Raw genomic sequence first — 27,148 nt, 5'->3', positions numbered from 1 at the left:
CTCATGTACCTGTTGCCCTCTTGTTGCTATTCAGTGACTGATTCCCGAGGGCCCAGTAAGTGAGCTAGCGAGTCTCCACCTGCCATTTTTACATGTGCAAACATTGTTATCGGCAGGTGCCATAGTTCCCATAGTCTTCCCATTCCTAGTCCATTAACATCCCATCACAATAGCCCAAGTAGTTTTCTTCCATAGTTAGCCATAGTTTAGCACAGAACCGGGGATTGTCGTTGGGTACATTTCTATAGTGTATACAGGGATAATCGTCGGTTTTGTGTCGCCATTTCATTAAAGTTGTCTCAAAAGGGCTTCAGCGTGTTGGCTTCGGCCCCACATTCGCCTTCCAAAAATCCGGGACTCTGTAGTGCCGTAGTCGGTTAGAGACATACAAGTTTATAAATAATTAAGAATAATATGTTTAAGAAATATTGAAATGTCCTGATATGTTTCCATGCCTGAAGTCCAATTTGACTGACAACTTAAACATCCGTTTTTCTTGAACGACTGTTTACTTTGACAATTGACCGTAAACAGAGGTTTTAGGAAATCTGCCGTTCAAGTTGTTGGTGAACTTCGGCCAAAAAGAGCTAGATGTTTCAGTGTGAGCGAGTGCTGACATTGCACTTGCGCAATACTACCCTGCAGTAATCAATGTATTGATTGCATAACGGGGGCAGGTACGCCTTTCAGTGCGCCGCGACCTCCCATCCGCCCGGACATAAACGCTTCCGTGCGTCCAATTAATAGCTTCAATTCATTGTGACTTGATTGAACACCCACCAGGTAAGTGAGAAAGCCCCGTATCATCACTAAGACAGCTGAGCCCTATCGACAGCGACACCATAATTTACTGATACATAATTTTGTTCTCTGCGGCTGAAACCTGTTACTCCAGCAATTGACCCAAATTTTATAGAACAGTTTTTTTATTTGGTGAACAAAATTTTTTTTTGTGCCACGCAATAACTGATGACGGAAAATTAAGCTAGCGATTACATAACAAGCAAAGCACAGGACATTGGCAATATAAGTGATGCCTTGGGCGATGATTGATTCATTTGTCTTGGGCGACATTATTTCTTGTAAATTGCGCCGGCTCGCGCGAAGTGCCTCAATATTTTGGCACTAAGCATTGCTGTGTCAATATTCATATGATCCGGTGACCCAAAAAATATTGATTATGTAATAGCCAACTGTTGCGCACAAGCTACTGCTAGGCGATTTTTCTTAGTCTCTTCAGCGTTTAAAAACTTCAATATATTAGCTGTTCCATCAAAAAACACGTCAGTTCTTAGAGGTGTAATGATGACTAAATCAAAATATTCATATAGATTGTTTGTAAATTCCAGACATGAATAATCACAACGCATCAAGCGTGGCTAAAGACACCCAGTGGCGTCACGAGCTCATGATGAAAACCATTGAGCAGATAACCCACCCTGACTTCATTCGCGAGAATCAACCGAAGTACCAGAACCAGGTGCTCGCCAGCGCCGCGGTGTGCTGCGACAAGGCCAACTGCGACCGGGAGAAGATAGAATCCATGCCCGAGCACTACTTCCGTGACCCTGGTAACAACACTTCCCTATCACAGACAATGTTCTAATATCGTCGTGTGAACATTGGATTACACATGTTTGTATAGACATCATATTTGTTGCAGCTCAACCATTCGGCGTGACTGCTGCCTTCCCGCCCCCGGGACATGGCCCCGCGCCCGAGCGCGCCCCGGCTCCCGCTCCAGCGCCTGAGGTCCCGCCGCCTCCCAAGAAAGAATCGCAGTGCATGGCCCTGGAGCCCTACGTTCCTCCGCCACCATTTTGCCCCTGCGTGGTGAATAGGGGCCACTTGGTTACTATTTGCTGCCACCGCCGCGACTGCGAGGACTCTTCAAAGGTTCAGGGGCGCGAACGCAACAACAAGAACTTCAGCCACTTCAAATATTAAATTTCTCTCTATCGGTGTTGTGATGTGAAAACCCCATCCCTTTACCTTAAAATCACGCGCTGTTTATACAAAATTACAAGTTTCGGTAGGAAGGCAACTAACTGTGCACACGTTTTCGCACACGTACTTGTTAATATTTAGGCAAAGGTTGGAACCAAAATTCAAGGTCGTATTGAATTTAGATGAATCCTTCTATTGGGGATTGTCACACTCTTTACAAGTCAGGGGCATAAAGTTTACTATTAAATTCTAGGTAGGTAACTATAATTCAGGGTTCACTTGTTAGACACAATTGAAAAAGCTTCCAAGCCGGTTTACGTTTCTTTTGTTCCTACAGATGATGCGGTATGAGTCTCGGCATTCTATCCTTTGATGTTACTGGGTGTTGTTGTGTCGTATCGATGTTTTCTGACCGTATATTGAGAGTCAGGTTAGGATAAGGTGACTACATTATTAATTTGGGTTGAAGTTTGATGAGTAGGGTGAACTGCAACTTGAGAAGCCCGTAGTAACAGAACCGTGGTGTAAATCGGCCTACTCGGCAATGGAGGCAAAGGCTTTACCTATTTAAACTTTTTCGACCACTTTACATTGAACCTAAGAATCTCTTGTAAGCTATTTTTAATTGTATTTTCAAGTGTTAAATTTAAGTTTGATTTAATTTATCATATCATTGTTATTTATATTTAAAAAAGAACAAGTTTATTTTTACTCTTCTATAAAGGTATTTTTCTTAGAAATTTTACTGAATGTTGGTATTATTAGTATAATCCACAATGTCTACACGTATATACCAATTGTAGTTGTGGTAATAAAAATAAAAAAAAAACCGGCTCAGAATTATTTACCCTTGTCATAAGTTTTGGAAAACTTATTTAAATTAGGTAGTATTTTCCGAATATGGTAAGTTTGTTATGGTGAGTATGAAATTAGAAGACCCAAATCGACCGCCTAAAATACAAATCTGCTCTAACACTGCTAAAGGTTTATGGAGTTGCCTGGGCAACTGCTTGAGAAGGTCACATAGGCAGTCACTCCATGTAAGTACTCTGCTGAATCCGGTTAGACTGAAAATGTACACGAACTTTGTTGGGAAAAGGCTAGGCAGAAGAATCAGGTTTAATCCCCTAACAAGCCCTGATGTTAGAGTTTTCTCAAATCCGTCTACCGGTCTCTGACGTGGTAATGTAGGTGAATCAGTCAATGTAGGTTCAAAGCTATTAGAATTTTCATGAAGCTAAACAATGACAATATGATGGCACAGGTTAGGAGCAGGTTGTTATTTCCCATTTTTATAAATTTTGGAGTTTATAATGTTCAGTTCATCGAGTTCAAAGAGGAAGGAGTTTTGTTTGTTTGACATGAATAGGCTCCGAAACTAATTGACCGATTTGGAAAACCCAGCAGTTTTCATTAGCTAATAAAATAATACTAAATTTGTAGTCTATATATAATTAATTGAAATAATATGATTTCTTATCATTGGCAAACAAGGACGACCATTTTCATGTCCTCGTTAATTTTCCCTCATATCAATTTCGACAAATCAGTGGGATGTAAGTCATAAAATATTGAGTCTTATATAAGTACATTAACAAAGAGCAGACATCGTGCCAATCAATAAATCCCGAGGGGTATCAGGGGGAGGTAGACCCTACCATCAAGGACGAAACATCCGCATAATTGTTCCATTTGTACTCAAAACGCCATTAAAATATTCGATGCCACTCTTCCTGCATTCCAAAATCATAGGCATGAAAGAGATGACTACACCCATTTATGTTTTGATTCATAATGCACATACATTGCTCGTTTTCAATACAATTTGTTTGCAAATCCGGCTTGCAGTCTATCAATGGTTGTCGAAAACCAGCCAACATTTGGTCCAAGGAGGGCGTTGTCTGCTGCATTTCATAGACAAGGCCAAAAATGAAGCGCGTATTTACAAAGTTGCAATATGAAAAAAACATTAAGTTGATTTTTAAGATAGGTTCAAAAACCTGACTCGAAAATTTTGATTAACTGACAGCTAAGCCGTCAAGAGAGTGAGGTATACCCTGGCAAAAATATTATAGGGGCTTTCGTAGTACTTTAAAGTAGCAGTACTTCACTTTAACCCGCTTTGAAAAACAGTTAGTACTTTGAAAAAACAAGGAAAATCTGTCAATACCTTGTCAAACACAAGTACCCACTCATGTCCTAGCATGATATAATACCACTTCCTTTCAAACTTTTGAAACGGGGAAAATATCAAAAGAAACCCGTTTTCTGCAAACTGACCGTATATAAAAAGTTATTTTTTAGGACTGGATCGGGATGGATAAGATTAATTTAATGCACTAGGGCAAGTAAGGGTCTTCATCTGGCCTGACCTGTATACAAAAAAATGCTTTGCTTTCACATTCGAAAGAGTTGAATTGTGAGAACTATTACAAAAGGAGATGATACAAAAGACGATGGGAATCAGAAGTTGGTGCATTTGAATTATAAAAGCAAAGCATAAATCCCTTTAAGTAATGACCCGCAATGCAACACATATTCAAACAGCCAGGCACAGAAGATTTTAAATCAAAATATTTTTCAGACTCGAACTAGCATGTTGCGATTCTTGTTTCAGAACGCACCAAAAATCACCTCTATATAGATTTCCAAATGCGCACCCCAGCCAGACAACAAAGACTTTAACATACATCAATGCTTTAGTATGCCTTAGGAAGCCTAACTGTAATAAAGCTAATAGCAAAGCTTCAATGTACATCAAAGGCCGCACCCATTTTCCGTAGGGCGTGGTCGTTAGGGTTGCCAGGAGCGCCTGCATTAGTGCATAGATATAAGACCTATATGCCTAGCAGGAAGGGGTGGTGCGCGAATCAATGGCGCAACTCGACCTTTCGATCCTGACTCGTCGGCCTGAGCAGACGAACTCGGAGTCATCGCTTCGAAAAATAGATTTTCGAATCTAAGTGCAGCTTTCTCGAGTCTGCGAGCCACCGCATCACCACCAGTAAGTACGTAGGGAACAATTTTAAATAATTTCCGAGTTTTGCATAATTTTAATACAAGACTTGTTAAATAAGTCGGGCACACCCAGAGTTCATGGGGAGCCCTTTGTATTGAAAAATTACGCAGTCACTTTTTGAATATCATTGCCTATTGAAGTGTTATGAGTCAATTAAAACGTAAAATCGTTTTTTTTCCTTGCCGTTATTCAGTCACTTTGAACTATTTTGTTTATATTTAACTAACTATCGTCTACCCCGGTTTAATCCATTCCAATACCATTGGTAAAATACGTATTTCGATATCCGGGAAACCATGCTTTCTGGAAATTTCGGGACCACGCCCTTCACCGACGCCATTACCGTACCATCCGCCATTTTGATTGCGTATGACTAATGGGTTTTCCCATCTCATTTCAGGAATGAACCAGCCGTCCGAGTTGCCCACCAAGTCGGCTACCCACGACTACACCGTGGAGAATCTGCAGAAGTTGGCTGAAGAAATGCTCAACGATCCGGAGTTGGGGTGTCGCAGCCGCGTGGTGTCGGCCTTCAGCGGCGACGGGGGCAGCTACACGGCTGGCCCCAACACCGATATGATGCCGGACAAGCAGCTGTACGACTTTGATTATATCATCATGTCGATCTAAATTATTATCCATGTAACCGTAGGTTTTAAGTAAGTGTCGTCATGTGTTTTGATGTTGTCTTGTGATCCATGTCATTTTCTGCTCTCACTTAGTATTAAGTCATATCGTTCCATTGTATTAGGATTAAGTAAGTACGTACACTGTTGCGCTTAGGATTAAGGATTGATGGTGTCGAGGTTCGGAGGTTCTTCATGTATTTCACATCGTGTCATGTAAGGTTTCTGTGTTTTTAAGATATCTCGATGTAATGTCTAGGTTTAATATTGTCGTGTATTTGTACTAAGGTATTCATGTGGTTTCGTGTTGTGTATCGTCGTCGTCTTTGTGAACATTTTTCAACTCGTTTATTATCCTTACTTTAAGCGTGTGCTGAGGTGTTTTTAATGACTTTATTAAGTGTAACTTTTCGTCGTCTCTAGGCAGTGATTGTTGTACCCTTGTCAAATCAGTATTACTATTAATAATTTGTATTAAGATTGATCATGGTGGAGAGTAAGGATTAAAATTAATTGAAAGGAATCGCGTTAGGTCTGAGGTTAAAAAAAAACAGAAATGGGTTGAAATTATTGTAATATCTTGCAATTTTGAATGTATTAGGTCTAAAGTTAGATAAGGGTTTCAATGATTTTCTAATCGTATAATATTGTTGATATCTGTGCCAATTACTTTAATTATGTAAGTGTCGTGTCGTATTTCGTATATGTGTCTATATTGTATTGGGGTGTTCAATGTGCGTGTGTTTGGTGTTTCGGTGTTGTACTGTCCAGGGACTTATGTATTTGATTATCTTTTTCTATTATGTGGTAATTAAATTCTTCAAAAACCTAATGGCCTTTCATTTTAGATAAGGACCTTCCTGATTATAATCTTTCTCGAAAATTACTGATTTAGTTAAAATTTTGAGAGCAGCAATAAATACATACCTATATAAAGAAACTCTGACTTTGTGGGTTTTAGGAAAAGTTTCACAAAGCGGCCCGGAGTCTGGGCATTGGTCGTGAGAGACCCATATCATGTTAAATACGTGTATAAGAAAGTGTAATAAAAAAGTGTAAGACTTGCACCTGATATCTCTCCGGTCGTGTACGATTGGAGTACCTAAGATAATGAGGATGAGGGAATAGCAAAGGCCTAGATCTGCCTAGCCTTTTCCTAACCAAATTGGTGTTGTCTTCCAGTCTAACTGGATGCAGCTGAGTACCAGTATTGAACACGGGGGGACTGCATATCTGACCTCCTCGACCCAGCTACCTGGGGAAACTGATACCCATAGCCAGGGACTAAAGTCGCCAAAGGCAAAGAAAAGATGGCAAAATATTACATATTCTGGACTGATAAGTCAAAATTATGATAAGTTCATATGCTAGTTAAGATTATAGAAGAATTAATAACCCCACAAAAAGTTAGCTTTTATCATACACTAAAAACGGCGACATGTTTTTGTCCTATTGATTTTCCAGATTTTGATAATAATACAAGGCCCTTTCGACTGAAGAAAAAAAAGTAAGATCAAAATAGTAGTATATAATAGTAGTAGTAAGAACAAAAGATTTTATGTACATTTCATGTTCGCCTGAAGTATTTCAAAACCGATGTAGAAAACAGAATAGGTATGTCACGAAATCGACATTGTTGTAACACTTGGGTGATTAGTTTTTTCTAACCCAATGTAGATGGTTGAACATTAAAAACAAAGAAGTTTTGTGCCACTCATCTTTTATGGGCATTTATACCTAGTTCGGGCATTTTAGTGACTACCATGACCACTTGTTTCATTTCCATATGAAAGCTGGAAGTTTTTTAAACAGACGAATTGACAAGAGTTCATTGTTGTACGTTTATCTGATTGTAAAGTCACAAGTACGGTGTGGACGGCACTTTACAATTATTGCACTTGCGCAGTTACGAATCCGAGTGCGAATCAATAAGTTTCCTGAAAAAGCGTCAGATACAGTGGGAGTGTCGGCGAGCGACCCATCTTCTCATTAGCTGCGAAGAAATCAGGCTCCGCGACTATCAACTGAAATACAAGTAAGTACAATAATCCTCAATAATACATTGCACGGACTTTCTTTTGTTTTTCTTAATGATTTTAACTTTTATCACCCGTAGCCTCCGCCCTTTACCGTAGCAAGATCTCTTCCAGTTACGTAATCTTAAAGTTAATAGAATCAAACATTTTTACGTAAAACGAATTTAAATTATACTACCTAATCACAAAATATTGAACGAGACAAAAAATCTTTGTGATCCCAACTTACATCAGGGCTTAACGCTCCCCTTAGCCTTGCCCTTCAAAGCCGGCTGGGGTGGCATTGATCTATTTAACATCTTCACCGACTACCCCAGTTCGTCCCCTACCCTTATGTTACAAACGAGGGTCATGAACAAGGTCACTGCGTGCCTTATCTACATCCACTTGAACGAACCCACTAACATTACGTTCCCTATGAATTTCAGGATGAGCTGCAGTGACCAGCCAAACGAGGACCCTCAAAATCAAAAGCCGTACCAGAAGATCTACACTATAGAGAATCTCAAGAAGCTGACGGCGGAGCTGATGATGACGGACCAAGATACGAAGTACCGCAACTTCGTGGTCTCGACTGCGTTCAGCGACATGCGTCCTCACGAGGACACTGCTGACTATGGGCTGGAACAATTACACGACAAACCACGCTTCGACCCCGACAAGGCCATGATGTCTATCTGAATGCCCCGATCTCACACGTCTTCACGTTAAATTGATGATTTGATATACACTTACTGATTCTACTCTACTGCTCTTGCCTTCTGGAAATCTTTACAACTGTTTCATGTCAAGCTGTCAATTTAATACACAAATATATTACTCAGTAGTGATTGTAGAATTTTGAACTCGTGCATTGTAGCAAATAAAAAATTGAAAAATGTTGTCTTATTTTTATTGTGTTGAATGTAGATTAACCCTGGTTCAAAAGGTAACATCTTATACCTATATTACCTACTACTACTACTTTTCAAAAGTAACTATAAAAATAGTAGGTAATATCATGCATATTACCTACTACTTTTACTATGTGCCTAATCATGTTAAGCTATTTAGGGGAAAGGGGGGTAGCCCCGGCCAATTTTGTTTTTTTGTTATTGTGATTAAATTATGAAGGGAAATACAACGAAAACTACGAAAAAATAATCAACACAATATTTATTCGTATTAGAATATTGAAAATTTGAACAAAAATAATATCCAATACGTTTTAAACCTACTTCAAATAGTGGTCAAATTTTGATATCTTTTAAAAGTGGCGGGTAGCTCCGGCCACCTACGTAATTAGTGGCCAAATCGATTTTTGGCGACACACACATCGTAGTTATAGTACAAATCCGATGGATTTATATCTACACATGCCTCGTGAGCCCAATCTAAATCCAATCTTGACCCAATCCTGCAGAGAAGTTCGTGGAACGTCATACTGATCTGCGGCAGCTCTCTCAGAACATTTTTTCTCAAGCACCGCTTGAATGGCTTTTTTCATGTTTTCTTCACTCCAGTTTCCGCGATTCGTAGTTCTAGTTTTAAATTTCGGCATTGTGACACTGAAAAAAATATATTTTTTTAAATTAAGACTTAAAATATTAACCTCTATATAGACTAACATATGGCCGGGGATACCCCCAAAACTAATGGCCGGGGTTACCCGACATGACTTTGTTCGAAAAAAAATAAAAATAAAAAAAAGCAGCTAATTATACGTTGAAATAAACTTCAAAGTCCAAAATAGAATAGTATTCCATTATGTAAACAAAATCAAATAAATAATTACTTACCTTTATCCAGTGAATAACGGTTTTCGAAACAATTGAAGTCACGCGGCCGTCGATGACGAAAAAGAAATTCACTCTATCACGCCCGAACGCAGCGGTCAATCGACTTCAACTGTTTGCATTTGACGAATTACTCTTAAACGCACATGGAGATCACACGAACTTCAAAGTCACGCCGCGCGAAATACTAATATTTACTATGGCCGAGGCTACCCACCGGCCGGGGCTACCCCCCTTTCCCCTAAATAAAAAATATTGGTAAAACGCTTGTGATTGCTAAGCTTTGCTGAGCATACATTTCATTACATTCATTTTTAAATATTTTGTACACGCTGAATCATGCCAGATACCCCTCATTACTCTCAATGGCAAACTCAATAAATTAAAAAAAAACATTTTAGTAGGTGTTTCGGTTCTTTGATGCCTAGTACAATATATTATCTACCATAATTAAGCATTGTAGGAGGTACGTTATCCGTACGTGTCATAAAAAAGGATCATACAATGAGCAATCCCAAACGTGCGGCCATATTAGACAATTATTGATTCTTCAAATATTAATTGATGTATATAATAGGTAGGTACAAGGCGTGGCAAGGCGTGTTCGGAGGTCAGACCAGGTACATTTTAGCTTTATATCATAGTCCAGGGCAACTTTCGAAAACTAGGCATACGCAGGGTGAAAACTTGACACTAAGGCGAAAATCTCCTGACGAATAATCGAAACTCATACGAATAATACATATAAGCCCAAACACGAGGTAGTTTACACATTGAGTTGTCGAGTTCCCCCGACCTTCTCTGGTCTCCTTCATCAGGTCAGCTCCAAACCTTCACTGTTGCAAAGGTCTCGTCAATACGAATAATATAAGTCCAAACACCCGGTAGTTTACACATTGAGTTGTCGAGTTCCCTCGACCTTCTCTGGTCTCCATTATTAGGTCAGCTCGACAACTTCACCATTGCATAGTGTTATCAAATATACACCTTAGTGTCTAGTTTTCGGTGATCGGTTAGGTAGTTTTTTCGCATTTATAATATTACTAGCTTCCGCCTGCGGCTTCGCCCGTGCCGAGTTCGGTTTTATCGCGTTTTCAAGAGAACTCTTCAAAAGACCGGAATAAAAACTATTCTATGTTCTTTTTCACGTTCAACTCTATTTCTGTACCAAATTTTATTGAAATAAGTTCAGTGGTTTAGACGTGAAAGCGTAACAGGCAGACAGAAGAGCTACTTTCGCATTTATAGTATTAGTAGGGATAGAAGGATTTTTAAATTGTGGTGGGGGCTAACCTAGTGGGTAAATCATTCAACCTCTCCATTCTCATGTATGAGTGTGGTCGATTCCAGGTCAGGCAAGTATCAATGCCTAGGTTTGTAAGTACATACTTTGTTTCTACATCTTAGACACCGATGGCTGATTAAAAGGTGGAGGAAAGCCTCTCGAGGTAACCTGGACCATAAAGTCTGAAATCACCAACTCGCATTGAGCAAGCGTGGTGATTAAAGCTCAATCCTTCTCCGTGTGAGAGGAGGCCGCAGCCCAGCAGTGACACCAAGGGGAGAATGGTATTCATTGCATATTTAACATAAAAACTCCTGAATTAGTTCGTACGAGGAGAAGGGTGCAAGATGCTATACATATTTCATTATTTGAATATAATCAATGTAATTGGTTTATAATTTTTATAATATATCTAATTAAAATTATGAAATTAACAAGATGCACAGTTGAAATGTATAAATAAAGCCTGTCATGGTGGAAAGGGTGGAGTCATAAATTATATTGATCTATGTCGGACCTCCTGCCTGCCTCCCATGCCCCCATGGGAAGGGCTCATTGCGCAACTGCAATCCCCAGATTTTCTAAGGACTAATTTACATGGGCTCCAATTTTAATGTATGTAGTAACCCGCATTATTTAATAATAAATTTAATGTCTTTAGGGTTCCGTAGCAAACTTATAGTATCGACACGACATGTCTGTCCTTCCGTCCGTGTTTCATTAGGGTTGTTCTATACCTAAAGTGGAGAGTTTGTTTTTTTTCATTTCGCCCCCTAACGTGTGATATATCGTTAGATAGGTATTTAAAATTGAATAGGAGTTTGCCAATATCATTTTTTGATAATATTAATGTTTTCGGAAATAATCGCTCCGAAAGTTGAAAGTTCACGCGGAATAAAGAGATACAGAAACTATTAAAATGTGATTTTTCGGCTCAAGAAAGCTGCGTCAGAGTTCATCTCTCGTCAACTCAATTTAAATTCCCAAATAATACAACTATGACTATAAAGAGGAAACATTTTTGTATGTTAACATGACATGGCAGACAGGCAACCATATACAACCTGGAAATTTTCCCTTGTTGTTGAACAACGCGAGTGTGGCGTTCAATCGGTATAAAACATTATTAAGTTTTGCATCTCTAAATAAAATGATGGATGGTGTCAACAATTAAAACTATGAATTCATTATGATATGAAACTGTCATTTGTTTATCTCTTTCACAGGACTTAATGGGCCTGTAAAAACTTTGATTATTTCACGATAAAAAAAATATATATTAGTGCTTCTTCTTATGAAACATAGCTTCCATCTTGTCCCAATTGATTATAGCGTAGGGTAGTCTTCAATAAGCAACCGATAAAAATATGATAAAACTGAAACTCTTGCAGACCTACTCCAAAAGGTTAAACGAAGCTAGTGTTAGCTATTTATTCTATTATTACTATAATTTTTTTATTTTTCAATTGTTGAATTAATGGATTTGATTTTAAAATAAACTGTTAAAAGTTGTGAAACGATGACACTCGGTCGGCCGCCATCTTGTTGTTTACGTCTATAAAAGCAAGCGGCACAGCAACCGAGTGTCAAAAGTCCGGTTAAGCAGTACACGGCCTCCTAGGCTGAACTGCGAGATGCCATACCAAAAAAAAAAAAAAGAACCGAGTGTCATATCGCATAGACGGCACTCTTTCTTCGGCCCACCCTATAAAAGCTGACGTCCCACAAGGCTCGGTACTCTCCCCCATCCTTTTCACGCTATACACTAGCGATATTCCTAAGAACAAGCATGTTCAATTAGCCCTATTCGCCGACGACACGGCAATCTACTGCTCAGGCCGCAGCCCAGCCGCCATAGTGAGACATCTCCAAGCCTATTGCAACACCCTAGGTGTCTGGACTAGGCTATGGAGAATCGAACTCCACCCCGACAAAAGCCAGGCCATACTCTTTTCGAGCCCTCGCCGTAGGCTTCCTCCCGCGCCCCCGTCAGTCACCATGTTTGGTAGGCCGATTCCTTGGAAGGAGCATGCCAAATATCTAGGTGTAATCTTAGACCAGCGCCTCTCATTCGCCGAGCACATACGTAAGGTGCGCTCTAGAGCAGCCTTTGTGTACGGCAGATTGCACTTCTTGCTCAATTCAAAGAGCAAATTATCTCTTAAATGCAAGTTACGCCTCTACGTATCGTGCATACGCCCCGTCATGATGTATGCTTGCCCTGTGTTCGCACAGGCAAGCCATCGCCGCCTTCACAGAATGCAGGCCCTTCAAAACCGTGCTTTACGGAAAATCACAGGAGCTCCCTATTATGTTCGAAATGAGATTCTTCATCTCGACTTAAAAATCCCTACCATCCGCCAGTATATGAAGCGTGCCGCCATACGGTACTTCGAACGCGCTGAGAAACACGATAACTCACTTATCGTGTCAGCCAGTAATTATACTCCCTCCCGCATCAGTAGAATTCGCCGCCCTAGGCATGCCCTTCTAGAACCTGACGATGAGATAACTGTCCTCCAAGAGAGTAGTAAACTCACTAGCACCCTACACAAACACAAACCGCGTTCGTACAAACCTCGCCGCCGAGGTCCGCCGCGACGTCCCGTTCTCTGTCCTCCCGACCCTTGCTCATCGAGCCAGCCCGCGAGCTGAGCCAGTAGCTTTAAATTCCCCATTTAATAATAATGATCATATGATCCAGCCTGTCCCTTTGCTGCCTCCCCAGCGACGCCCTAAGCCGAGGTCCGACCCCACAGGGGGTACCCTTAGCGCAGTCGCTTAGTTTATAAGTTGTTTTACGCCCCTGGCTGGAGGCCTTAAATTCTAGGCATCCACAGGGAAAAGTCCGGTTAAGCAGTACACGGCCTCCTAGGCTGAACTGCGAGATGCCATACCAAAAAAAAAAAAACCGAGTGTCATTCGTTACTTGAGCGTCGCCTTGTACACATCTCGTAAGTACTTACTTTCTTTGTTTTGCGTCATTTATGCTGTTATTTAATAATCACCTAATATTAAACTATTTATATTATATTGTATTAAACTGTTGCAAATAGATAAATAAGTGTTATTACTAGCTTAGAAATATATATATATTTTATTATTTTACCATCTGATCACTTTTAAACTAAGGGGTCTGACAGTAGGTACTATTAAATAATTATATATTTCAACAATTTCAAATTAGTATTAGGTAACTTTATTGCCGAAAACCCCAATGATATGTTGAAAAAGTCGTACGTTTAAATATGTTACTGAATCACTAGCTTCTATGTACACATCCTAAGAGTACCCGCACACTGCAGAGTAAATATTCGGCCCATAGTTGACCCGAGACGGTTGGCAAATATTTTGTTTAAGAAAATCTTGATTCTTATCAAAGTTTTCAGTCGGTCTGGTACCAGCTAATATTTGTAGTGTACTAAGTACCATTCATCTTCATACTGACTTATGATCCCTAACAAACTATCGGCCGACTAAAAGTTTGCAGTGTGCTCTTTTTAGTCGACTATTATTAGTCGATTTAATTACGTTTACTAATATTATTTGTACCTACCATACTTTTCGATATTGCCAATTCTTTCGATTATTTTTTGGCGGAAATCACATTTAAAGTTATAAAAATAATGCTGAAATTATAAAGGTTTGAGATGTTATATGATATTGTTTCAGATTTCACTGCACTTGCGCAGAAGTTCGGGCGGGCCCAATCGATACTGCAGAAAGTCTACCCGTGACGACGGACGGACCTCTGTTATCTGAGTAATTAGAAAAATTGTTTTCTTGCCGTGTTTCGCCGTTTCGACCATTGAAAAAGGTAGGTGCAGCTAGGTACTCCTTCTCCTAACGTTTTCGCGATCCCAGTTTTGATTACTTATTTAAAATCAGGACATTGATATATTTCCTTTGTTCACATCTTTTGATAAATATTCTTTGTGATTAAATTAAGTCAAAGTTTGCTTTTTCTAAATAAAGGTATCGCGTATTAATGTAACAATATATCAATTTTACGAATTTCTGGTACTAGTTACCTTTTGAGCCGCGACTTTATTTGAATAACATACGAGCTCCCGGGGTCTAGATTTCGTCTGTCTAGAAAGTTCTTTGAAACGTATTCAGATAGATAATTGCCAATAAGACAGTTTTCTTAATTTCCAATATTTCATGACACAAAGAGGACCACGCCCATATCAATAGTACATGGGCGGAAAAGGATTCCATGACCTTATTTAGAATTTTATTACTAAAAATAATAATAGATATGCAAATTATCTTATGGATCTCTCATATTTACGACGTGAAAATAAGATTTCTTAATATTTAATTTGGATGACTACGTACGCACTTCCTGTCCGCCATTTTGACATGGGCCTCGTCTGTGCTATTATTATTATTTTATTAAAAAAATATAAAGAGAAAAGATATTATTGTTGGCTTGTTTTCAATCGAATGAACTCCGGAACTACTGACCAATTCGAATAATCCCTTCGTTTTTAGCAAACTATAGGTACTGTCGATATGTTTTATCCGAGTACGGGAAGATATTCCCGGGACAAGGGTGAAACAGCTAGTAGATTTATATTCTTCGCTGGTTCTATTCCACATGTCCACATCCTGAACTATCACTACAAATAAAACAAAGTCGCTCTCTCTGGCCCTAATAATCCTATGTATGCTTAAATCTTTAAAACTATTTACGCAACGGATTTTGATGCGGTTTTTTTTAATAGACGGAGTGATTGAACGGGAAGGTTTATATGTACATACATATAATATATAACATCCAGCAACACCAGCAAAAAAGACGTTACACAATGTGCAAAATCGAAATAATCAATTAACTTTAAACTAACTGCACTAGTTTCAACCTGTGATAGTTCGACAGTTTTATTTAAAATTGACAATCCTTTTACCTCTAAAACGAATCCTATTTTATTTTTAAATGGAATCCAAACGATAATCTGACATGAACCTATTTCAATTCCAGGCGGATTCCCCCACTACTGCTGATGGCATAATGTGCTATCGGATTCCTACAGAGCAGATACCGATTGGACACACTGTGATCAGCAACTACACCCCAGCCCCGCGACCGCGCAGCGTGCTCGTGAGCATCTACTTCGGCGAGCCGCAGCCCGACGCCCTGCTGGGAGTTCGCGAACGCAACCACCCTCGGCGTGAGTTCCAAGGCCGCTGCTAACTCTTCGCTCCACCCAACACTAACTACCAACATGCCTGTCGCCACAATGGTGCGTGAGGCCACCCCCCAAAATGAGGGCATCTGGGCTTGCATCAAGGCCATGTTGGAGTCTTGGAAACAAGAAATCATTTTCTCCTATCGTATCATTCAAAACAATTACTCCCCCTTCACCCTCATCTAAATGCTCACTTGAATCCTACCTTCATCATTCATGTTATTATTGTTTATCTAGACTCAATTTGTATCTGTCAGACTTACGAAAACAATCTTACCTAATAGTTCAAAAAAATATTTCAAAATTATTTATTCATCGAAAAAGTTACATCGTATTCCAAAGCAAAGCAATTTCATCTTCAAAATTCTAGCGGCAGTCATTATTCGCAATGAATTAAAAATTCCCATTTTTTGAATGACGTAAGTCTGACAGATACAAAGTCTTAGCTCACCCTAATATTCCTACTCACTCCTATGTGTTAGTGTTTCAATATTTAATGTTCTTCTTACGATGTTATGATAATTGCATTGATTTGAGTAATAATGTTATGTTAATTATGTTACTAAGCTAATTTACTTAAGTAACAACGAAATAATTTGGACCGAAAGAGATATTGATAGATCAACCCGTGTGACCGACGTAAAGAACTGTGACTCATTTTGTGTACGTAAATAGTTACCAAGACCTATCAAAACCTGTTTTCGCTATGGATTGCCGTTGGACAGAACACATTAGTCAAAATATTACCACTTTATTACCACTCAAAATTGTAAACATGGAAAGATGCATTGTAACATATTGGCTTTCGCTCTCATTGCCGATGGGCGCAAAGCAACTTTTAACTAACGCTAGGTCATTTGTAAAATTGAATAAAAATATTCAATTTCAAACATTCGCATTTAGGTTTGATGAGACTGGTAAGATCACAAAACACACAACACACACACACAAAAATGAATAAAGCACGCTAATAATTTTTAATTTTGTTTAATCGATTTATATGATTTGTTAATATTTAAAATACTTTATAAGTTATCTGTTGTAATAATTAATCAAGTTTTTGTATTTTAACTTTATACCTGTTTCAAATATACTTGTTAATTTTCTCTATCTAAATATACTATTTTATTTCTACCTTTACCACTACGCACCACTGTGCTACTTTCAGAGTAAGTATTACCCGACTTCGTTAAGGGGTATAATATTTGTTTAAAGTAGCCTTAACAAATAAATATATACCTTAACTGTGTTTGATATTTTATATCAAAATTCGTATACAAATAACTTCTAACGTAATGTAACATATAATACTAATCGCACTCAATATTATAGTACCTACACAAAAATTACATAATTAAATAGTATAGATTACTTACATTACTTCATAATTGGAGTAGCTTAGAAAGTTATAATATAATATTTTAAATAAAATATATTTTTATATAGAGTAGGATTTAGTTTGAAAGACACCATCACTTTGTCACCACAATTGTGATAATGCACCACCGTGGTCGGTTCGAACCCTTGGGGTGCTTGCGAGCAGGCAACTTGAGCAGCCTTGTGCGCAGTCGTGAGAATTTATTTGGGCCATGTATTGATTAGTGACAAAGAACCGAGCATACTTAAGTATTTGCAACTTAGCAATTTTTTTTGCAGAATTCTTCGTTACACTTTACCCCGCAGATGCGGTATTTTATCTTCATCGTAAAGATCAGCTTGTACCTGAAAACATCTAGGTTCCTAGACTGTGTCCTAGATTTTGTCAGGTATGAGTGGCCAAAATTATCAGTGTCCACTGAACAGCATTGTGTGCATAATGTAGTAAGTATATATTTTTATATGTAGGATGTTTATGTTTTATTTTATTGTACTTTGATTTGTACTTACTCCATATGGAAGTGTCATGGTTTCAGCAAAAACAGGATAATTATTAACCCTCATATATTTAGGTATTTAATACTGGAGAAACGCATAAATAATTATATAGGGACTTTCTTTTGTGAAACAATAGGCATTTTTTACTGTATTCTGTAGATGTCAACATTTGTAAGCCTGACCTTAATACTTATTGTAGGTACCCATATTCACACATGTGAATGTTTATTTTTTGCTTATGTTTAAGTAACAATTTGTCCTATCATAATTAGCATCAACGGAAACTATTTTCAGAGACATAGGTTATAATATTTTTTTTTCTAATGCAAAAAGGAACCTGAAGAATGTCCCTGATAGTATTTAGCTAATCCACGCATTACATTGGCGCAGTGCGCATGCTCGATGTTCGGCGTTGGCACTAGTCGGCAGTCCCTCAGAGCGTGCGTCAGTCAGCCCATAGATTATACACTATAATACTGAGTCAGCCGATAGCATGTGCCCTGGACGGTCACACATGCTACCAGCTGAACGGCGCAAACATCTGACACAACTTACCCTAGCTTTACCTACTGGTCATATTTTTGGCACATCCTTGGAAGTTAATTCGTTTGGATATATCGAATGAAAATATATCCATATCGAAAAACCACACTGCACATTTTGTTAATATTTTCATGATTTACTTACAATTTTGTTCTAATTTTCATTTTTGTTAAATTTATCTACTGTTTTACAAAAAAAAGCCAAAAAACTCAAAACTTTGATTTCTGATGAAAGATGTCTTCATAAGCACCAAAATTTAGTTTTATGGGTATGTATGTAATTGTTATGTCTAAATTAGCATAGTAATATTCCGTTAAGGTACCTATAATATAGTCATACTCCTATTTTATGATGTGACTGATCCAAGCATCACAGGGACGCAGTGCGCATGCTCGATGTGCGGCGTCGGCAGTCCCTCAGAGCGTATGTCAGTCAGCCGATAGCATGTGCCCTGGGACACAGATTACTATAATAGTTACTACGCCCAGAGCGTGCGTCAGTCAGCCGATATCATGTGCCTTGGGGCCCGATTCTCCTAGGTTAATATCTAATGTCATTTGCAGACAAAATGATTCATTATTTATTGAATGACAGAAAAGGATAAAAACGTTTATTTAAAGGAAAAAAAACGCTTCAATCGTAATTGAGTCGTGATTGGATCTCAGTCGAATGTGAATCGTGTGTCGCTTAAGTAAAATTAGGAGAATCGGGCCCCTAGGCTGAAATTCAATGTCACTATTTCTTTGTATAAGTACAGTATCTACATTGTTGTCTATTGATTTATGAAGTGTGCCTTAGGTACCAATTATTTGCTGCGGGTTGTTCGAAAGAGATACCGCGGCCCTGGTACATAAAAGGCCTATGACGGAACACGACCGTTTTTAGTCAGTAAGAGTCTGACACTCCCTCACCGCTGCTAACCCACAGCGGGAGGTCTGCGTCAGGACCGCCGTCACAAATCACCGATCCTCTCGAAATACATATAGAGAGTTGCTACCTAATTGCTACCAGCTACCATTAGTTGCTACCAATTGCTACCCTCGTAGTTTAGAAGATATTCAGTATCCAAAGGTGAGATGACAGCCATTCTGATATCAGAATCAATCAGATATGAATGGCTGTCATCTTTGGATGTTGAATATCTTCAAATCCACGAGGGTAGCAATTGGTAGCAACTAAGGGTAGCTGGTAGCAATTAGGTAGCAACTCTCTATATGTATTTCGAGAGGATCGGTGATTTGTGACAGCGGTCCTGATGCAGACAGCGGGAGGGGTCATTTGATGATTTTTGACGTGGTTAAAAAAAAAGGTACCAATTATTACACCGCAGCACCATTACCACCAGAGGGGTCAAAGGAATAAGGTTTAGGTGTAGGTGAATAAAACCAAAAACACCAATAAAAGAAAGACGTTTACTTAAATCAGAAGATATTACTAATCTAATACAGTAGACATAAGCGGGACATAAGTTTTTACTACTACAATATTCCATCCAATCTTAAACGAGGCATAAACCTTATAAAAATTACCATCACGCGTTTTTAATTACATTTCAGTCTCGATAATCACAATCCAATATACACATTTATAGTTACAAGTACCTACGATAAGTTAGGAAATCTTAGCTTAGTACACTGAGGTTATAACCTACTCAATATATGGCCACACATAAAGAGAATACATTCAGATAATATCCAGAGTTATAGAACAGTTGCCAATAACATTTACGAGTATTTTAAGAAGATATCTTAGTGTAATTAAAATTGTACTTCAATCCATGCTTGTGGCGCAGATTTGTTACCATCCACCGAAGTGGATGGAAATTCAAAGATTTAGACTTTTCCTGCCAGAAAGAAAATTTCTCCGTCAGGAAAAATTCTACATCTTGTAAACTTCAGTCAGGCTACAAATTATATTCCTAAAACCAAACTTACATTCAAAATAACTGTTTGCGGCTTTTTTAGATAGATAACTTTAATCTGCAAAATAAGTTGACATATTTTATTTTAAAAATCTGCCAAACTGGGTAACTTATTATTGATATTAAAGTTATCTGATGACTAAAAAATCGCATTTAATAACTTATTAATACTAAATTAAGAGTAGATTTTTAAAGTAATATAACACAACCCATTTTTCATACAAACTTAACCAAATGAATATAAAACGCATATAAGATCAAACTGATTTCCTAATCATGAAATAATTAAAATTATACAAACTGGACAGGAACATAGACATTAGAAAGGTGCACGTTATCACAGCAACTGTTTGGCCCATGAACAGTCCATTCGTTTAGATATTTAACTAATATGAACCCACTTTCGAAAGTATTCTATCTAGTCAATTTGATAGGTACCTCTTACAAAGGAGGTGGTGGACCTGTAGGTAGATATTTCATCACAGAAGTTAAATAAATCTAAATGAATGGATCCTTTACTGTCATATGGACGACACCCAGCCACCGACAACATGCGTTTGAAATAAAAACGACACAACCGATATAAATCGGTCAAAAACAAAAGCCAATCGATTGGGATAGTCCATTATATCATTGCCTGGGTCATAGGGAAAGCAGTTTCGTAGGGTCTTTGGTGAAAAAATAACAGAACTAATAAGCCTTCGTCAGTCATTCTTCTGAGCGGTGAAAACGTGGCGACGGTAGCAGAGGCTGGACCAGGGATCTTTGAGTAGCTTTCCAGTCTGTGGGTTGATATTCTTCACCGCACCTTCCGGGCGAGCCTTCACTGGTTCGGTGCAAACTGATGCCTCCATACCTGGAATTGAAATAAATTATGTGTGACAACCTGATACTGACTGCACTTACACACAATACTTTTGAACACCCTACGCCCTTACTATCAGTTTTCTTTGCTCACAATATGACAACATGTCACCAGGGGCCCGATTCTGCTAAGTTAATAATGTCAAAATTGAATAGAAATTGAATCGCAATAGCAGTTTTAACCATATCGGGCATAAAAATTAACCAAGTTCTGTATTTACATATGGACTCGTAAAGGTTACAAATTTTATCAATTTACGTTGATAAGTAATATAGATATTTTTGTTGGAAGACCATTTTAGAGGCAAGTCTAAAATTTTTTGTATCGAGAAAATTTTGCGAAAACGTGTTTTGAAATTAACAGGGTTCTCAGAAATATGCTCAAGATTAACATATACCTATTTTTTTCGCCGTCAAAAACTGTATAGTTTAGGCCAAAAAATTGTTTGAGACAAGCTAATTTCGACATTCAGCCCCTTAAGTAAAATTAGCAGAATCGTGCCCCTGATGATGGAGACGACGGAAAACAAAAAAACTACGAAGAACTGCTGACTCTCTAAGCTACAGGCCCACACCTAGGTAGCTTAGTCAAAGTATTTACCTTATGTATATTTGTGACCATAATAAGCCTAAAAATGAAAACTATGAACATGTATCATGGTTTTCATTCCTTTATGAAAAAAGCCTGATTCAACACAGATAATTGTAACTTTTGTCACAAAATTACAACGAGAATTCATATATCCTGCGTCAACGCGGATAAAGTCGCGAGCGAAAGCTTGTCAGTTACAAAAAACTTAATAAGAATTTGCTCAATTGCATTTGCGAGAAGCTACTGAATTAAAATTGTGCATTTCGATTGATCTATTGATCGAATGAGTCACGACAAAATGGCGGATGGACAACGCCCTACTCATATCACAGCAAAGCATGGAAGTCGTCTCGAGTCGTTGCGATATTAGTTAAACAGCTAGCTTTAATTAATAGAGTATCTTTTTAAAATTTATAATTGCATCACAATACTTCGCGGCACAGGCCAAATGGCAGGAGCATAAAAAATATCCTAATTCACTATTGCACCATTTTCGCCAGTTCTACCCGACAATAGGTCAAAGTACCTAGGTACTCATTTACCTACACACCAATAAGAAAGACACTTGGCGTCAAGAACCCAAGGAAAAGCAAATGGACAGGTTCACTTACCTGAAACAGTAGCCATACGTAACACCTGACTTCAGCCAATTTAAGATCTAGAAAAAAAATCAAAACAATTCAACTTACCCGCCGACATCAAGGACATCGAGAAGGCGTTCCCTCTCCTAACTTCGTTCAGGCTATCAAGGCAGCAGAAGCAGCAGCAGTGGACACGACCGGTCGCTCCAGGGGCAGCCGACGAAAGGACCCATCGATTGCTGCTCATACAAGTACTGCGCAAGTGCAATACTGTACTACCTAGTTGTATGTAGCGTACCTACCTGTAACGGAGACTACGCACTGGCTTTCATTAGGTACGTACGTAAAGAAAAAGGAGCTTAAAACAGTTGGGTTTGGACCTATAATTGGAAATTAAATCAAAATCGTTTAATCAAAGGGCTGAAAACCAGTTCTTTTCGAAGTCAGAATTACATGAGACAGTCCGTTAAGCACTCACCCTTCACCCCTTCCCATGTGCTGTTACTGCGAAGAAGAAGTAGCTCAACTAACTCCCTAGCAACACCGACCGTCTGTCTTATACAAAATTATGTCACTCATAATCTATTAGCAAAAACTTGATGTCAAAACAACTCCAAGTGAATTTACCAGTTTTCTTCAGTCACGCTTTCCTGTATCTTGGCTGTAGCACCCTCGTTCGCTGTCCGCAGTTACCATAAAGTGTGCCAACATGCATTCTGCCTCGTTAGTCTAGTGGTCGCAGGCACGACTGCTGTGCACAAGGTCTCGGGTTCGATTCCTGGTGCGGGCCGAAATCGCTTTGCAAATGCAGCTCGAAGTCGCACGCTGGAAGTTGTTGATTGATACACCCGTGCATCTCTTCGTGGTCGTGTCTTATTTTCTGCCCCATTGGATTATGAGAGTGCACTTGTGTCTGCGCAAATGCTGGTGGTACACTATAATATGTCCTGCGCAGCTGACAGGAATCGACCTTGGTCGCCGTTAATATTGACGAATAAGTTTTCACGTTAAAACAGCTGAACCTATTAAAAAAAAATAAGTATGTAGGGCTGATAATGATAAGGCGTAACTGTAAGAAACAGCAAGTAAAATATGGCACTGTCTAAAAATATTGTAAGTTTACGTAGGTATCGATGAAAGGTAACTTCAGATACCTTCAGGTACCTATAGGTAAGTTTAACAGGGGCGATGTAAATGCTTCTTTAGAATGCATTACCCCACAGGCGAGGGGTTGGGGCCGCTCCCTGCTTTTAGGTTTACTAGGTACCTAAGCTTATACTCACTAATATGTAGGTACTGTCGGCCAAATCATAAATATCGCGTTTTAAAAAATCAGCGATAACTTCTCTTGTTTTGGAGGTGATGATCACTTTTTTAAATAAAATATTACATGTTCTCTTTAAATGACATGCACCCAGAGAATAACGTTGATTAAATCTTAATGTATTTTCAGTATCAATTGAATATACCGACAATTTCTTAAAAACACAAATTTCAAAATTTACTTAACACCCTAATGTTCAAAAAAATCATACTAAGGTAACATTACGATGATTAGTAGTTTGGAAATGTAGATTTGTTCAGCTACTTTTGAAGCTGACTGTACAGTCAACCGCACATCAGTGGTAACTGTCATGCACCTTAACTTAATAGTAATAAGTACGATTTTCCTATAAAACTGTTACCACTGACCTGAAGTTGACTGTACCTCCTCCAGATATCGATTCACTGCAATACCTACGTACTCCAGGGGCACACTGAAAGCCTCCCCCCCCCTCCCCCGCCTCGTTTCAATATTATGTGCAATTAATAATTATTATTTGTGTGAGAGATAAAAATAAGTCCAGCGATATAGAGCGAAAATAAAAAAATTCAATTATTTGATAATGACAAAAATATTTGTCTAAAGTACAATAGAATAGAAGTATAATAGAGGAAACATTTTATGGTTTGTTTGTACCCTAAAGGCTCCGAAACTACTAAAACGATTTGATTTGATGAGATTTGAAATTCTCAAGTAACATGGGCATTCATTCTCATACTTCGTCCCGGTACTTGCGAAAAGGGCTAGTTACTTATACAAATATAAATTATTGTTGTGTTCCATAATCTGTTTAGCCTTTTCTTTTTCCTACCATCTTACTCCACTTATAAAGAAACAGGTAAGTTGAGACAGGTAAACAACCTGTTTCTTTATAAGTGAGTGAATAGGATTGTATTGAAATATTATACCTGCACTGATCAGTGATCAAAGAAACCTGTTTCTTTATGTAAGCACCCTTAGATCGGCTTCCAGTCTAACCAACTACCCCTAACGAAGTCTATACAATTCTAGTAGAAATTAAACACCTTATTATAATAATAATTCCTTTATTACCTCTTTGTACAAAAAAGCACATAACTCACATCAGTTTTGTCAAAATAATACCTTCACCAATACAATATTCACTTATAATACCACAAGAGCTTCAAAATTATCGGGTATTTTCCGATAATTATGAGTCGTCAAGTTTTTCAGGAAAAATCACTCGCGCTTCGCGCTCGTTATTTTTTAACCTGAAAAACTTGACTCCTTCATTTGTTTGCAACGAACCTATCGGAAAATACCCGATAATTATGAAGCTCGTGTGGTATTCGGGAGATTATTTTTCCGTCCCAAATGTCGGCCACAACCTGTCAGTTTGACGTAGCAACGACCAGAGAAAATATTCAAAAAATTTTCAGTATAATACCATGTAGGTTGTACCACGTGACGTCGAATGGTGCAATTCTATTGGTCGATATTTGGGTCGGAAAAATAATCAACTTAAAATTAAATAACACAGAAACATTATCTATACATATAATAATCATAACTATAAAATTTATTCTTAAGTCAATAATATACAGGGTGTTACAAAAGTATTTAAAACGATCGTGGTCAAAAACATCGCCAAAGCGTAGAAAAGATAAATTACTGTAACAGAGAGGTTATCCAGCAAGGACTTGCACTTTAATGAAAAATGTTTGTTTCGCAGTATGCCAAAAATCGATATTATGATTTAAAAACAATATTAATTGACTCCTCATAAAGGGTACTTTTGTAACACCTTGTAGAAAGACTCCAACCCTGTAGGTGTCAAAGACTAGTTAATGTATTTTATTTAGGACTTCTCCGGCATTCATAGTTTTTATCTAGGAATGTGAAGCCAATAGATGCAGATAACACGTGGGTAAAAATTACACTTTAAAAAAATCATCATCTGCCTAACATTTTCACAAGTGTATTGGGTTGGCTTCCAGTCTAACCGAATGCTGTTGAACACTAGTATTTTTCATGGAGTGACCGCCTCAATCCAGTTACCCGGGTTAACCAAAACGGTTCGTTAAGAATAATAAAAAAAGACAAAACAAAGCAAGGCTTAGCCCGAACATTCATAATTATAATGGAAATGCCAACAGAGGAACTTTGTTATTTAAACTGCTTAAAACTACAGTTACTGTTCATTATTATGTTTACAGCTCCTCATTATATTAAATGGTGACATTAATATTTTTAATATGCCTTATTCGGTTGAGCTGTGTAACTATGTAATGGAATCTAAGTAAAATGCATATCAAATAATATATCAGTACAAGGCAGAGCCTAGTCATTTTATTGCTTGGTAAGAATGACAAGTTATGAATTTTTACCATCTATTTGCTTTGGAACTATTTAGAGAAAATTAAGCTGAATGATTGATTCAATCATAATCTTCATCATAAAATACTCAAGATACTAGAGTCCTAAATTGCATATAATTAGTGGATATTTAATTAGTCTTTAGTCATGATTAGCTTATAGCTCTAAAATACATCCACAAGTGAGATTTCTCAAAAGGGTCAATAAACCACTTGATCTTATGAAATAATTTATAACCCACACCAAAGGTTAAAAGTAAATGTGTAATTAAATTGTTAGACCCCTAATGTAACCATAACGGTTACGTCTCTGGTCTTGTAGCTGACCGATTTTAGATGCAGTGTCACAATCCCTGCAAACGCCACAGAATGTGCTCGTGACTACATGAAATGGGCTTCGGTAATACAAATTGGGATCTTTAAGTGATTTATTCTTTTTGTGGCAGCGGACATGCAGAAAGATCTCCAGCATCATGAGAATAACGCAGAAAAGGCCTGAGAATACCATCACGGAGGGTATTAACAGCAATCGGTGGCTGATTTGATTGGAACCAGCAATAATGTTAGCTTTCAGAGATTGGAACTTCTTAGTCTTGCTCATGTAGCCGCGGGGGAACTTCATATACTTGGCCTCCGGTTCCGGTGCTTCTACAGGCTGTCGCACGTCCAGCGGTGGTGACTTGTTAGCTAGTAGCAACTCGCCAGTCTCCTCGTTCACGTCGTATGTAACAATTTCCCCAGTTTCGTCATCATAGCAAAACCTCCGCGCAACACCTCTGTTTGTTGTATTCATCTCTGTAAATAGTACACCTTTTACTAAATTTAAATAAAATATGCAAAGGCAAAATATTTGTCAAAGTAACTTGGTTTCTGATAAAAACTTACTTGTCTGTCTTTTACTAACTACTTAATCCTCTGCGCACGAATTAAGTTAACTAGGTAATGGAATTAAAATACTCGCATGTAAAGAATGAATTTACAAATTACTTGTGACAAAAACAGAAATTAAATTATTAAAAATGACAGAACAACAGAATTGACAATTTGACAGGGAGACATTACTTCAAAGCATAGACAGGAGGGATTTTATTTTTATTTTTTTCTACTTGCCAATGGCTCACGTAGGTAGATGTAAATCCTCACTCACACGTAGTAGTAGGTCCAGCATCTGGCACTGAGTTTGAGAACTATTTTTTTATATTCTCAAAAAGAAAACTTGGCATAGGTAT

The 27,148-nt window shown here is 38.2% G+C and overlaps 2 protein-coding genes and 4 long non-coding RNA genes across 9 annotated transcripts; 3 read left to right on the top strand and 3 right to left on the bottom strand.

The window, feature by feature from the left end:
- Positions 1-709: 709 nt before the first annotated feature.
- Positions 710-2,776, top strand: LOC124645248. Its single transcript, XM_047185041.1, has 3 exons — positions 710-783; positions 1,350-1,571; positions 1,646-2,776. The coding sequence occupies exons 2-3, from the start codon at positions 1,352-1,354 to the stop codon at positions 1,945-1,947; spliced, it is 522 nt and encodes a 173-aa protein (XP_047040997.1). The 5' UTR covers positions 710-783; positions 1,350-1,351; the 3' UTR covers positions 1,948-2,776.
- Positions 2,777-4,802: 2,026 nt separating this feature from the next.
- LOC124645036 lies at positions 4,803-6,420 on the top strand. Its single transcript, XR_006986140.1, has 2 exons — positions 4,803-4,951; positions 5,367-6,420. It is a non-coding gene; the product is annotated as an uncharacterized LOC124645036 (long non-coding RNA).
- A 2,346-nt stretch (positions 6,421-8,766) lies between these two features.
- Positions 8,767-9,649, bottom strand: LOC124645138. Its single transcript, XR_006986164.1, has 2 exons — positions 9,407-9,649; positions 8,767-9,175 (listed from the first exon to the last, which is right to left on the bottom strand). It is a non-coding gene; the product is annotated as an uncharacterized LOC124645138 (long non-coding RNA).
- A 4,677-nt stretch (positions 9,650-14,326) lies between these two features.
- Positions 14,327-16,999, top strand: LOC124645130. The gene is made up of 2 exons (XR_006986159.1): positions 14,327-14,505; positions 15,676-16,999. It is a non-coding gene; the product is annotated as an uncharacterized LOC124645130 (long non-coding RNA).
- A 2,700-nt stretch (positions 17,000-19,699) lies between these two features.
- Positions 19,700-22,479, bottom strand: LOC124645246. The gene is made up of 2 exons (XR_006986191.1): positions 22,368-22,479; positions 19,700-21,078 (listed from the first exon to the last, which is right to left on the bottom strand). It is a non-coding gene; the product is annotated as an uncharacterized LOC124645246 (long non-coding RNA).
- A 2,133-nt stretch (positions 22,480-24,612) lies between these two features.
- Positions 24,613-27,090, bottom strand: LOC124645242. 4 transcript variants are annotated; one of them, XM_047185037.1, is made up of 3 exons: positions 27,067-27,090; positions 25,064-26,714; positions 24,613-24,707 (listed from the first exon to the last, which is right to left on the bottom strand). In XM_047185037.1, the coding sequence occupies exon 2, from the start codon at positions 26,710-26,712 to the stop codon at positions 26,188-26,190; it is 525 nt and encodes a 174-aa protein (XP_047040993.1). In that variant the 5' UTR covers positions 26,713-26,714; positions 27,067-27,090; the 3' UTR covers positions 24,613-24,707; positions 25,064-26,187. The 4 variants fall into 4 exon arrangements, with proteins under 4 accessions (XP_047040993.1, XP_047040991.1, XP_047040990.1 ...); XM_047185035.1 differs by lacking the exon at positions 27,067-27,090 and adding an exon at positions 26,805-26,977 and having other exon boundaries at positions 25,064-26,735; XM_047185034.1 differs by lacking the exon at positions 27,067-27,090 and adding an exon at positions 26,805-26,977 and having other exon boundaries at positions 25,064-26,729.
- Positions 27,091-27,148: the final 58 nt, after the last annotated feature.

The sequence above is a fragment of the Helicoverpa zea genome, chromosome 31 (genome assembly GCF_022581195.2).
Source record: "Helicoverpa zea isolate HzStark_Cry1AcR chromosome 31, ilHelZeax1.1, whole genome shotgun sequence".
NCBI classification, from domain to species: domain Eukaryota; kingdom Metazoa; phylum Arthropoda; class Insecta; order Lepidoptera; family Noctuidae; genus Helicoverpa; species Helicoverpa zea.
This window is presented reverse-complemented; position numbering and strand designations above follow the sequence as displayed.